We start from the raw sequence: 14,188 nt of genomic DNA on the forward strand, positions 1-14,188 counted from the left end.
TTTATTTAAATAATGAGACTGACGGTTGAGTGAGTTAGATATCGTCCAACAAACGATATTTATTCTTAAATGTAAAGACCCATGATGTTTGTTTTATGTATTGGATGCAATTTTAATAGGTAAAAATTTGTGTGAGACGATCTCGTGGGGTCGTATTTTGTGAGATGTATCTTTTATTTGGGTCATCTATGAAAAAATATTACTTTATATGCTAAGAGTATTATTTTTTATTGTGAANTAAAAACAAAAAATATTTGTTGAAATTAAAAAAATAAAAATAAAAGTGTAATATTGATATCACATAAGGGTAAAATTGAAAGAACAAAAAAACAGACCAAGACACCATTTTTATCTTTATTATAAAGATTTTTAATAATAGTAACAGATGAGAGGATGCTAATTCTCTACAGATTAGTGGTCCTGTGGTTAACATATGAACATTAATGAAGCCCAGCAAAAAAGTTTACAAATGGGTCACTTGCCTGCTACATTTAGGCCCTCTTTCCATTAGACACTAGTTGGCTGGTCCAAATATAATTTGATTCTTGTCCATCAACATTTTTGCTTTCCCAAATATACATGTGATTTAGCTGAATCGCCAATGAGCTCAAAGTTGTTGTTGACCAAGCATTGTAGGAACCAATTGAGTTCGTAGAATGAATGGATAGTTGGTTCGTGAGATGAAAAGAATGTTTAATATGCGGTGATAAATTAATATTGTATGAATAACAAAATAATATATAAAGCTATATATAAGTATAGAAGATAATAATTTTTTCGCCAATAATCTAAACAATGTTGGATTGAAAAATACATGAAACTTTTGGGATGGTTTGGATTTAAAGACATAGTTGATTATTGGGATTTTAAATATCAGAATCTGTTAGCTAGGCATGGTATTTTCCATATATAGCTTTAAAAGTGGCCAATCTATTTCCAAAACAATCATACATTACTTCACAAAATCCCGAGAAAAGGAACAAAAAAATTGCAATACCCCTATCGAATAATACTACTTGCCCTTTTCACCTTTACATACAACAAAATTTGTGTTCTATTTCTCATACGATCACGTATACCTTCCATGATCACAATGAAGCTATGTCGAGATCGTCAAAGGAAGGCTTAAATATCCCTTGTCCATTGGCTAATATATTCCTTGGATCAAATTTCATTTTTCTTTCGCTAAATAATTCCCATTTATCTCCAAAATGATGCATCCACTCTTGTTGCGTGGTGTAATGAGGAAGATATTGTTTCGCTTCGATACCTTTGTCTTTGCAGAATCGTAGGATTTGCTTATTCTGATTTTCCAAGAATTTCAGAGTTTGTGTTTCATCACCATTATCTAATGCTGATCTGAGAAATGCCACGAGATAAAACACATTTTCATTTGGTGTTACCGCTGAATTCTTCTCGTCCCATCTGGCAAATGTAAAGATTATAATTTGAGAATCAATTCAAGCATTGAACATGAATATATATATACAGAGATCGAGAGAGAAGGGGGGGCTTACTTGTTCTTATTCATGGGGTATATTAGGATTGGCCCACTAGTCTTATTCCCCAAAATGCCTTTGAACACGCCTTTATCGAAGTCTGTAATTCTTGATTTAGGGACAAATAGGTTAAGCCATGGGTGTGGCACATCCCATAGATTCTTGGCTCGGAGTTTCAACTCGGCCTTGTGAACCCTGTCCAAGAAATCAACGTAAGGAAGATCGGTTGTAAACTCCGTGGCTGGTATATAATTTAGTTTCTTTAACAATGCCTCCACTTCCTGAAATGACATAAACAACCACGAGCTATTCAGTCGAATCATCTTACGGAATCTGACCGGGAAGTTTTGACAAGAACATCTAAGTTCATACTTGGATGTATGAATTTGATTTGATATGATATATGGTTTCAACTTTTTCTTGTTTATTCAGATCGACGAAATCTCAAATATTTTCTCAAATCAAAATCATCGAAAAAAGTGTAACTTAATATATATTGAACTTATTTACTACCAGAAGGAACAACAAGTATTACGATGTAAACTAAAAGTACAGTTAAAGTGTATGTTTCCTATTAAGATGCAAGTATATATTCTTTGATTACATAAAATCATGGTCGCAATAAACTAATGAATCCAACATGTCATGCATGTTCATTTCGTCTTTTAATGGCTTTTGCTTTCAGAAAGTAATCAACAATAAAACTTTAAAAATTCTAAAAGAGATTACACAATCTAGTGAACATATATCTTATAGACCGTAGACTATATGTAATACTAGTGCTACATTTATAAAATATTCGAATTCCCTATTGTTATAGTTAAATACAGATTAACATAAAGAGGATATAATCTTTGTAGGATCCCCCTTTTGCTATCAATATCTCAAATGGGCTTCTGCTAATCGACACGATATTGCTTATTTTATTACAACTTTCCCCGCTTTTCCGGATAATTCAGACAATTTTACGTCGTGGGTGCATCCTGAATGATTCTCACAATTATATGTGACAAAGATATACTAAAATAATTTAAATATCAATCATTAAGGAAAATTTATGCCTTCTAGCTTTTAGATATGGTATCTCACTCGATACAACCTACACAGGGTGAGGCTATCAACTCCAGGTGCAGCACAATACTTGAATCAGTGAGCTCCACATGTACTCCACCGAGTGTGTTACATCCAGTGGAGCATAGACTCATCCCAGTATACGTGCCTTTGATGATTAATAATTAATGCAAAAAAATACATAATAAGCTCATCCTATAAAATTAAATAAAAATAAAAAAGGCTTTTTACAGAAAAAGAATGCCACTAGCCATTGTGTTGGAACACATAATGTGGTAGGTTAAATTACTTATTTATTCCAGGATAATTAAAGGTTTCTTGCCATGGCCTAAATGGTCAACAAATGATGCAATTAAAAATATTAGCCTAAACTAGTCCACGACACGTAAACGGTTAATATAGTTGTTTAATTAAGGCAAAAAGAAAATCTCATATTCACTTTCGGAACCAAAAAAAAATCTTGACTTGGACATATAAGTTATCTGCTTACTATGTACTATATAGTAATAAACACTTGAGTAAATTAGTTGTTAGTTAATTTACCTTGTCTATAACTTGAGCATTGGATTGATGGTAATTCTTGGCTATTTCCAGGCAGTACAAGACACCAGCATCGGCGTGGAGAGATGAAATCTTAACAGGGTTGCGTGGGGAGAAAAACGAAGACCGCCAGTTGTTTATAAGCCCCTCGTCAACTATAACGAAACCTTCTACATAGTCAAATTTCAGTGTCGCAGGTTGTGTATGCAAGGATATAAGGAACTCCTGGTCTTCCGCGAAGGCCGAAAAATTTGAATACAGTACTCTGATCCACCTCACCTGATTGAATGAACACAAATATTTTTATTGATACATAGGACGCTAGAATCGTTAAAAGATGGTTCGTGGCGATTTTTGCCTGCCTTAATTAGTAGTGAAAAAAGACATAGTCCAGCTCGTTGTTTATTCTTGCCAGACCAAATTCTGAATTCCGTACTAGGTCGGGAGAAGTGTGTCACCATTGATCCACATTCATTTATATAATTGGACGTCAAATTTGGAATAATAAATTAACTTTACATGTAACAATTCCATGCAGACAAAAGAGGACACGTAAACAACAGCGCCAACCAATTTGAATTAAATTAAAGGAGGAAGGTGTCGAAAAAGTTGGTTTCAAAATGGACCCAATTTCTCGCCCCTAATGTCAAGAAATTTGTTGGGTCACTATCATTACATAGTACAAGGTAAATTAAACAGAAAGATTTTTTTTTTGTTTGGTAAGAAAAAAGACTGAAGAAAGAGACATGCATACCTTTTGAGGGGCCCTTTCAAGTGCAATTCTAGCCCTGGTAATGATCCCAAATTGCCCTAGCCCACCAAGAACAGCATGGTACAGTTCCCAGTTTTGATTCTCTGAACATGTCACCACTTCACCCTTGCCTGTTTGACATATTCAAACTCATTTTAAATTTGTTTGAGTTACCATTTTCAAAACGCAAGTTTTGTCTACCAAAAATTTATTAGTATTTTATGAATAAGTCAAAAAGACATTACACGTGAATTAATTTATGTTAACTTACGATTAAAATTATGTATGCACAGGCAAAAATTAACAATCTCAAGTGGTGCCAAAACACAAGTTGTTATTAATAAATTGAGAAATATCACACATATATCCAGTTTTTTCAATCTCGTATAGTGATTCATCCCAATATCTTAATCACTAAAAGTCAGAATTTTCCTATATAAATTGTTTATATGTATTATTGAAGACTGCAAGAAAGTCACAAAAACTAGCTAGTTCTTTATATTTCCCTCAAAGCAGATTTTTCATGCATAGTCTTTATTACTTCAAACGCTTTACAAATCAAACTCCCATGGAAAAGATTTAGGGAACAAAGATAATTAATATGCATAAATATAATATAGGATTTAAGTATTTATCCGTTCAAAACCTGTGACGACTTCAAGCTCATGCACATTACTAATCTGAGGTCCATGATTGAAAGCTTGTCCACTGATACCCGCATTAGAGATAGTACCTCCGACTGAAAGGTACAAGTAATCCGTCCACGATTTCGGAGCCAGGCCATGCTCCAAGGTGGATTGCAGAACATCTATCCATAATTCCCCACCCCACACGTCCACGTACATCAATTTTTCCGAAATCCTGGGTGGCCTGCGAGAGCCACTCATCTGTATGACGACGCCGTTCCTGGTCATGGCCTGCCCATTTATGGAGTGACCGTGCCCTCTAGCAGAAACGCTGAACCCGAGAGCCGATTCGTATGACGACCTTACGAGCCGAGCAACGTCCCGAGCGGAAGCCGGATGCAGAACAGCCATGGGCTCTGTGCCGCGCAAGCCACCGAAGTCACGGGAAGCTGAGACGACGTCGGAAGGGTCCAGGCTGAGGTGGCCTTCCAGATCACCGAAACGGAGTATCTCCGTGGGGTAGACCGCCAACCCGACGGTAACAATCAAGCGGCAGATTGCAAACGTTAGAAGAAACTTGGTAACCATTTGCGGAGGATAAGAATTAAATGGTGGAAACAGCGGGCCGGGGATATGGAGGAGAAGTAGTAGCAGCTGGATGTTGTTATGGGGACAAAAGATGTTGGGAAATCGTGGAGCTAACGTAATTCGGGATTGCACTTTAAAGATTTTGTGCACAACATGAACAGATTTTATCGTTTCCCTTTCTCTGCTTTTTTCGCTGCTCACGTTATGGGACAAGTCTGTGCGTGAGATTTTGTGTGTAGCAGTGCGTGTTCTTTCAGGTTAGATGAGGTTTGTGTGTGTGTCAGTTTGTGATTTTGTGTGTGTGTTTGCATCCATGTGAAGTTCAAGAGTTTAAATAAATTAACACACATAATATAATAATAACAGTAATAATTTTTTATTTATTTAAATAATGAGACTGACGGTTGAGTGAGTTAGATATCGTCCAACAAACGATATTTATTCTTAAATGTAAAGACCCATGATGTTTGTTTTATGTATTGGATGCAATTTTAATAGGTAAAAATTTGTGTGAGACGATCTCGTGGGGTCGTATTTTGTGAGATGTATCTTTTATTTGGGTCATCTATGAAAAAATATTACTTTATATGCTAAGAGTATTATTTTTTATTGTGAATATCGATAGGGTTGAATCGTCTCACAGATAAATATTCGTGAGACCGTCTTACAAGAGACATATTCATTTTAATATATCCTAACTAATTAAGACATATAAATACTTGCTGATATGCATATCATGCCATCACTAATAGTATTTGTTTAAGTTGCGATCGTGGGTTCCAAAGTTTTCTCGATCGATCAATCTAATATAATGGTAAGTAAAATCAAATTTGAGAGCGGATTTTTGGAGGAGAAGGACGTGTTTGGAAAACGAGATACAAAGAAATGAGAAATCACGTGTGAGGGAATGAGGCTGACACGTGTGGGAGGAGAAGGGTCCACAGTGGGATACGAAGATCTCCCAGCAATGTAGAATTCACGTGGGATGGCGCAGAGACAAGACGACGACGTAACAATGGATTTTCTGGATTCACCCCTCTCGCTTTGGAACTAATTAATACACAGATTCAACAGATTCTGCAATAATTTGTCGTCCTCATCGTGGAACGATATGATACAATATCATATCTTCAACTCAAATATATATCTTGATTTTATCACCACTAGCTAGTAATCCACCACGATGAATAATTCAATGTTGTAAATTAATATTTCACAAAAGGAAAAAAAATATAGTTATAGTTTTATTGAATGAATAATTTAAAGTTAAATTAAAATTTCAATTATTTTTAGAATTCGAAAAAAATAAATCAGGAAGACGATAGTTATAGTTTTGTTTCCATCTATTTGTTAATATTCGACTTGTGTAGAAGAGAATATAATATAGAAATCTGAAGTCATCGGTGAGAAAAATATGCCCCCGGCTTGGAAAATAGAGACGTCGAGACTTCCTAATTCGACACTAAACAAACGTCGTTTTGCTCATTTTAATTTGGATTCCAAGTCAAAAAATCCGGACCCAAAATTTAATTAAATTAATCCGTGATTGCTTACCTTGAATAATATATAACCTTTGGCCTGAAGACAAGCAATTAATGGATCATTAATATGACAAAACACGAGTTATGTTAAAGGTCAATCGACAGAGCAACTTGTAAACTATAATGTCAAACAATTAAATGGGTTGGGCAAGAAAAGGATAGACTCGATATTTAGCTTTTGACCCCATCAAAATATGATAATTATACCCAGAGTCTCGTTTGGGAAACAGCTCACACAAACATCCCAACTCTAAATCGAACCTTATAACTCAGAGCCTTGCAGGTAAATAATTGAGTCATTTAGAAATTAAATAAATTATAAATTTCAAGTATATCCCATTTTGTTTGGAAAGTTCCGGTACGGGAAGATTTCCAATTCTCTTAAATAGAATAAGATAAGTTGTTGCATGCACAATGACAAGAACATCAGGTACGGGAAGGTTATATCAAATACAAGAATTTTCAACACATTGGAATTTTAAGAAACCAGAAATACTTGAGATTATGCACCACAATAACAAGAACATCCACAAGCGAAAAAAAAAACATGCATCCATAGTACAAGTCTTGAGAGTTTATCAGAACAGCATGATTATTGCAAGCGCCAATTCTTAAAGAGTTTATCGGAACAGCGTGATTATTGTAAGTGCGAATATAAGAATAATAATTTTAACATCAAGCGGTCACGACGGTACCATGGATGCTAATTTTCAATGCCAAATCATCCTTATGTGCACCGACAACCCTGTCCACTTCCTGTCCGTCTTTAAGGAACACAAAAGTCGGCATCGCCTCCACGTTGAATTCCTTAGAAACAGCCTGCAATGTGATGTCAACGTGATTTCAAGCATGCTAGAATCTTTAATGGATCGTTAATTAGAAACCTGGGGCTAATGTCAGAATGCACTAAAAATAAGGCAAATTGTGTCTACCTCAAGTTCATCGACATCAACCTTCAAGAAAATGACATCGGTATTTTTCTTGGCAAGCTCAGCAAAAATAGGGGAAATGAATCGACACGGCCCACACCAAGCGGCTGTGAAGTCTATCACCACCTGTCCCATGACATTTTAACTTGCAAGGTTAACATTCAAATATGTATAGTCAAACTTTCGCCACCATAGTTTGAAGGAAATTTTTAATGATTTCTATATGAGAACCATAAGGACTCTCCAACAAAAAAGACAGACTAAAGCAGCAATTTCTGAACCCACAAGATAGAACGACAAGAATATGTTGGGTTTCATCAAATTTCGTAGAATTCATTTCATGTTGAAGAGAAGTCCATCAAGATTTTTTTAGGTGTGTTTCATGGAGCATTAATAAGCTACATAAACATTTATCATGTACACATGAGTAGCAAGAATACATTTTTTTGCAATTTTGACATATTGAATCAAACATTGGACTATTCACTCAAAGGGTAAAGTATATTGGGTCAACCAGGCAACCAATTCTTCATTTAGTCCAAATAGAGACACTTTACTTTCATTGGATGATTTTCAAATCAAAGAATTACAGTCCTAAAGCTAACAACTTAATTGATTTATAGTCAAAGTCCATGTTCAAGGTTGGAATCAGCGGGGCAGGGAGTATATGCTAGCATTCAGAATAAAATTTCCTTTTTGTAAATATTCCAAAAAGAAAAAACTTTAACCCGCCCGAAATTTATTATGTCAACATCACTCACCCGAATTTCTGGATCTGCAACGGGCCATGCTGAATTAAGGATTAGAAACCATTTCAAAAACAAAGATATTATTTTCATTTATTGAACCAGTTCCAGAAAAGAGAGAAACAACTAAGGATCCACCACAACAATCAACATAAAGATTCCAACCAATTACGCAAAACATAGGTTTAATCAAACCCTAGAAATCTACTAACAAAAGAAAAACGCAGAACACCACCGACAAACACGAGTAAAAAAGGCAAACAAAATAAAAGAATACTATGTTGAAGCATGAAACCCGTGAACACCAAACCCCACATAATTTAATCGTACCCAAAACAACAAAAAATCAAACAAATAAGGAAAAACCACAGATTTCCCAATAGAATACCAATTTCTTGGACTCAACACCCTTCTGAAAATGGCCCTTCCACTCATCGACGGTGTGACATCCGAAAACCTGCCCCTCTTCCGCAGCCATCTCTTAGATTTATCGTTGCGAAATGAAGATCACTATTGTCGGTGCTTTACAAGAAAATGACTAGAAACATGCGTTTGTTTGAAGCTGGGGCCTGGGAATAATATAGAGGTGTTAATTAGGGTCGGGTTTACCAAAATTTTGTCAACTGGAATCTACCCGAATTCGAACCAATCAGAAAACTATGAATCCGCAATTTAACAAAATAACTGAATAAAAATTCAAAACACTAAATCAATATTTTAATCTAAACACATAATAACAAAATATTATATAAATATATGATAATTATGTTTCTTGATTTAAATACTTAAATTTAAAAATAAAATTCGTATTAATTACTACATAAACGAAACAATTATTTAGAAAATGTAAATGTTTCATACAAAATAAATATTACATGATAAAAATTAAAATAAAAAATATGCAAGCATGTTAAAATAACTTTCAATAAATTGTTTCAAAAATAAATATTTTACAAAATAATTATTTTACCAAATATCCACATTAATGAATAAATTCATAAATTTAAGTCAATTTGTAAAAAATTTAAAGTATAGTTAAAACAAAAAATAAACAAATTTTTCTAAACAAATCAATATTTTATAAAAATAAAATGAATTTATGATATCGATGTGCAATAAAAAATCGAACTTACAATATAAAAAATATTGTCAATTTTTCTTAATTCTATAAAAAAAATTTTTAAAAAAATCAGGTCATATCGGGTCAACCCGAACGTTCCAACCCAACTGATTTTTGGGGTATGATTTCATGTCCAATCTCAATTTGAGCAGAACCCGAAAACCTCAAACTTTAATCTGATTTTTTCCGGTCGACTCGAGTCAGATTATCAGGTGGGGTTCGTTTTTACACCTTTGGAATAATCTACATCTATATGTATTAAAAAAAAAAACAAATTATTGCCAAAAATAATATGATATAAAAAATATTTTCATCGATATTGATATATTCACTTATTACATTAAACATTTAAAAGCAAATAAAAATAAATATGTGATTAAAAATATAATCTTTTCAATTTAAATATGATATTACTTGAAAATATAAATTACATTTAAATGTATGCATTGGTTATATCGTTTCATTTGATTTCGATTATAATTTTGAGTTTTATATTAGTTTTATATATTTAATTATCACTACTATCTATTATATTAAATAAAATATAATTTTTTTTATATAATATTAGGTTTTTAAAATTTTTAAAAGAGTGTCGTTATGAATTTTTAACATATTAATTTTTGTAAGTGTTATTATTATTATTATTATATATCTAATAGAAAGTTAATATAACTATTTTTTAACATATACTTAAAATAAATAAATAATTTAATCAAAAGTTATTCATCTAATATATGACAAAAATCTTGAATTTTTGATTATTTATTATTTAAATTTTTGATGAATAAAATAATATATGCTTTTTTAAATTATTTTTTTATTTTTTTATTAGTAACGGAATATTGTATTCTTATTTAAGCGTCATATTATCAGATTACATAAATATTTTTGATATAATTATTTTTTATAATAATATTTAAAATTTAAATATATTATTTATATTATATCAATAATTTTAAATAACTATTCAAATATCAATTACTATCATTGTTTTGTTTCTAAGTTGTGTTCGTTTCATCAATTTTTGTAATTAATTCGTAGAATAAAGATAATTGCATAATTTAATCATAAAAAAATTGATAAGGATAATATGAGAATTTAGCCATTGATCATGATGCTAATTTCCATCTAACACTGAAACTCTTTAATTAGCAAAAAAGAATAAAATTTTATCCAAATGAAACCATGGTATCGTATTCAACCATATATAAGAATTATTTAGTACAACTCCTATGTTCCAATGCTCAAGAAAGAACACAAACGCCTAGCTTTAAGAAGAGCTTCTGGCCTTTGCTATTTGCTTGATTGATGTGGAATTGGCAGTCATCTGCAACCATGAAAATGCATTCAAGGGTCGATCAATAAGTCGTGTCGAGTCGAGTCGATAAACATTAAAAAACTGCCACAAAATTTGATTCTAGTAGCTATCAAGAACTCGATTGTCAGGGTTCAGCCAAGAAGTAATGGGTGAAGTAGAATAAAAATCTAACCTTCAGACAAAGGTTCCGTTCCGTGTCACAAACTGGATACTCTTGGGGACAACAGTGAAGATTGTCCTTGCAGCAGACAGCAGATTCTGCTCCACAGCATTTCCAGTACAAGCATATTCCAAGAAACCTCTGTGAACAACAACACGTTTCACCTCTCGAACAGGAAGTGAAAATACTACATTTGGTAGGACCGGGGGAAGGGCCAGGAGGAGGATTTGGGCTCGTTTTTACAGGATAGGACGCGAGCGTGTTGATTCCACACATGCCTTGTGAATTCTCACTGTTTCTTAGAATATGCATGTAACCATCGATTCCCCGGTATTTTCCCCAAGAATTCTTTATTATCCAAAAATCTTTTCCATCTTTAGAATCATATCCCACTATTAGCACAGCATGATCCAACGAAGTCGAGCAAGGGCCTGTAAATATTCCCTGCAGGTACAATAGTAAATGTTCAAACAGAGATCGATACTATACAATATATAAGATTTGTCGAAAATGGCTCTCTGTACAAACACTCGAGTACAACTGGAATCCCGTCTCACTGCCACATATACCGACACTGACAGGTTGAGTGGCAACAGCCCGTAGTAGCTGCCTCTCATCTTCAGAGGGTACATCAACAAAACTATCTATGGTAACAGCACGTTGTTTCAGCTGCAATGTACATTGGTAAGAAATTTTATAGAAAGCAGTTAGAACAAAGTTGGTTGGAACAAGAAAACAGATAATAACAAGGCACTTTGAGAGGCCTGCAATTCCAAGAAAAATACGAACGAAAAGAGAATAACTGAATACCTTTTCCTAGGGCTAATACCGGTATTTATGGTTTTCCGGTTATCAAAATCCGTAAGGTTGTGCTTGAATCAAATCCAACATATTTCAAATTCTTGATTTGTTGTGAAAGACAAAATCCACCGTATATCAAGTTAAACAATTTGAACGGTAATTGCAGTGGATTCCAAAGAGAGTCCATCAATCCAAGTGCAATTTAAAAGACAGAAATACAAGTTAAAACAGCATATTAGCAGGGTTACCTTATTGTTGTTACACGTTTTGTCACGACCTTGAAAAGGGTAATCCTCTTCGGTATCAATCCCTTTGTTTTTTTTATGATGAATTCATATGCATAGTCCATGAGTCCTCCTCCACAGCCGGCATTATAAGATCTATCACAGTCAATGAGCTCTTGTTCGGACAGACTGACTAAAGATCCTGCCACAATCTTATTAATGCCTTCAATGGCACCCGTGGCTGAGAATGACCAGCAAGCAACTTCAAAAAATGAAGGCAGTGATACTTCAGTCGAAATCAAATATGATACTTCAAGAAAATAAGTTACTTCAATGAATCAAGCCTATCACTAAGGAAAAATTTAACTCACTCACTGGCATGAAATTGATCAAATTGACACTCCTCAGAATCCCCATACTGCCAAAATATTATCACATAGCAAATAACATCACATCAACGCGGTATACCCAAATTCAACGAAAACGTTGCACTCCCAGCTAAAATATTGAATCTGTCCTTTAAACTAGGATCCTAATTCCTAACCAAGAGTTAAAAAGACAAAATCATGTGAACAAATTTGTGATTTTACTGAAAGAAAACTTAACAGACGGAAAAAGAATTAATAACCCATCTCCAAACCAAACCACTCAACCATATCATCCTCTATGCATATGAAACAGAGACCCAGAGCTTCCGAGAATCAGTTAAGTAAATTGGCGTAGGGATACAAAAAAATGGCAATAAACTTACCACAACTTCCCTGATCCTTTACCCCAGTGACAGCCCCTTTGCTCCTCCAATCTAATCTAAGGAAGAAGGAATCTCAGATTCTTTCAAAATATTATCCCCATCAAGTCGAGACATACTGTTCAATCTGATTACCGAATCACTGGCAGAAAGTGAGAGTCCCAAATACTTGGCCTTAAATTCATGGTTAGTGAGATCAGCAAAGGCATTGAGAGCTAGTGTGTAGGAAGCATTGGCCATTGTATTGTGACGAGTAACATATTCATGGTTTTGTTGATCCGAAGTGTAATTCTTTCCATACTGTTGGCACCAGGAAGTAAAAACATCGGGAATTGATGAAGATTTGCATATGGGAAATTGTGAAATCAGGAAGAGAAGATGGATTAACGGCCATAACCATCTCGTATCGGACATAGATACCTAGTTGGGGAACTTTGATCCTCCTCTCCACGAAAATACGAAACATGCGCTTTGTCTATTGGGCAAATCGATCGTGGCGTTTGACTGGTTATTTGGTGTTCCCTGTGTCCACGTTAATGGTTGGAGCAGCCAGTTAAACTACTTTATGCTAATGTAATATATCATATTATTAAAGAAAAAAATAATTAAAAAGATTTCATAAAAATAAAATAAAAAATTCCTTCTTCTGAAATATGTGAGGATTCAAATCAAATTTCAATTGATTTCTAGAACCCAGAGATATATAAATGGTTTNCAATTGTTCAAACCCGGATCTGGGCCCGAGCTACGAACACAGGGCCAGTTTCCCTACCAATGCGCACCATATTATCCTATGTTATTATATCAGGTGAAATATATGTATAGTTTAAATGTATACATATGAGACGATAATATAATTATTAAATATGTATATTTCCGTTCCAGGTGTGAATCATGCTTATGCCCCACCTACATATATTTTGGATAAATATTGTGTTTGTCGTCGTTGTGACAGACACTATGATACCGTTTGGTTCGTGATATAAGACAAATAATATGAAGATAAATAATAATTTTTAATAATAAAAGATATAGACACTATGGTACCGTTTGGTTCGTGATATGAGACAAATAATATGAAGATAAATAATAATTTTTAATAATAAAATATATAGACACTATGGTACCGTTTGGTTCGTGATATGAGACAAATAATATGAAGATAAATAATAATTTTTAATAATAAAAGATATAGACACTATGGTACCGTTTGGTTCGTGATATGAGACAAATAATATGAAGATAAATAATAATTTTTAATAATAAAATATATAAAAATGATAGTTATTATAAAGTTTTGAATTGTTATAAAAACTTGAAACATTTCCTCTTGTTCAAAAACGAAAAGCGGAGATGATAAGAGGCCTTTTTATAACATTTGCATCCCCCACAGGGTGGAAGCACTCAATGTTATTTTTAGCTTTGTGTTGGCCACTTTCGACACATATAAAGTGATTTCACCCGACCCAAAAACTGCACGACAAATCAACTAAAGGTCCCACCTATTATTTTCTTCCGAACCAAGT

At 33.7% G+C, this 14,188-nt stretch overlaps 2 protein-coding genes and 1 pseudogene across 2 annotated transcripts; all 3 read right to left on the reverse strand.

Annotated features, from left to right (window-relative positions):
• Positions 1–920: 920 nt before the first annotated feature.
• On the reverse strand, positions 921–5,367 carry LOC140970428 (cytokinin dehydrogenase 5-like). Its single transcript, XM_073432189.1, has 5 exons — positions 4,508–5,367; positions 3,865–3,992; positions 3,114–3,389; positions 1,518–1,780; positions 921–1,425 (listed from the first exon to the last, which is right to left on the reverse strand). Exons 1-5 carry the CDS (start codon positions 5,073–5,075, stop codon positions 1,089–1,091), a joined length of 1,572 nt encoding a protein of 523 aa, XP_073288290.1. The 5' UTR covers positions 5,076–5,367; the 3' UTR covers positions 921–1,088.
• A 1,733-nt stretch (positions 5,368–7,100) lies between these two features.
• On the reverse strand, positions 7,101–8,929 carry LOC140970460 (thioredoxin H-type 1-like). Its single transcript, XM_073432224.1, has 3 exons — positions 8,680–8,929; positions 7,549–7,671; positions 7,101–7,435 (listed from the first exon to the last, which is right to left on the reverse strand). Exons 1-3 carry the CDS (start codon positions 8,767–8,769, stop codon positions 7,292–7,294), a joined length of 357 nt encoding a protein of 118 aa, XP_073288325.1. The 5' UTR covers positions 8,770–8,929; the 3' UTR covers positions 7,101–7,291.
• A 1,609-nt stretch (positions 8,930–10,538) lies between these two features.
• LOC140970351 (low-temperature-induced cysteine proteinase-like) lies at positions 10,539–13,189 on the reverse strand (annotated as a pseudogene).
• Positions 13,190–14,188: the final 999 nt, after the last annotated feature.

The sequence above is a fragment of the Primulina huaijiensis genome, unplaced genomic scaffold, assembly GCF_012295235.1.
Source record: "Primulina huaijiensis isolate GDHJ02 unplaced genomic scaffold, ASM1229523v2 scaffold5913, whole genome shotgun sequence".
NCBI classification, from domain to species: Eukaryota; Viridiplantae; Streptophyta; class Magnoliopsida; order Lamiales; family Gesneriaceae; genus Primulina; species Primulina huaijiensis.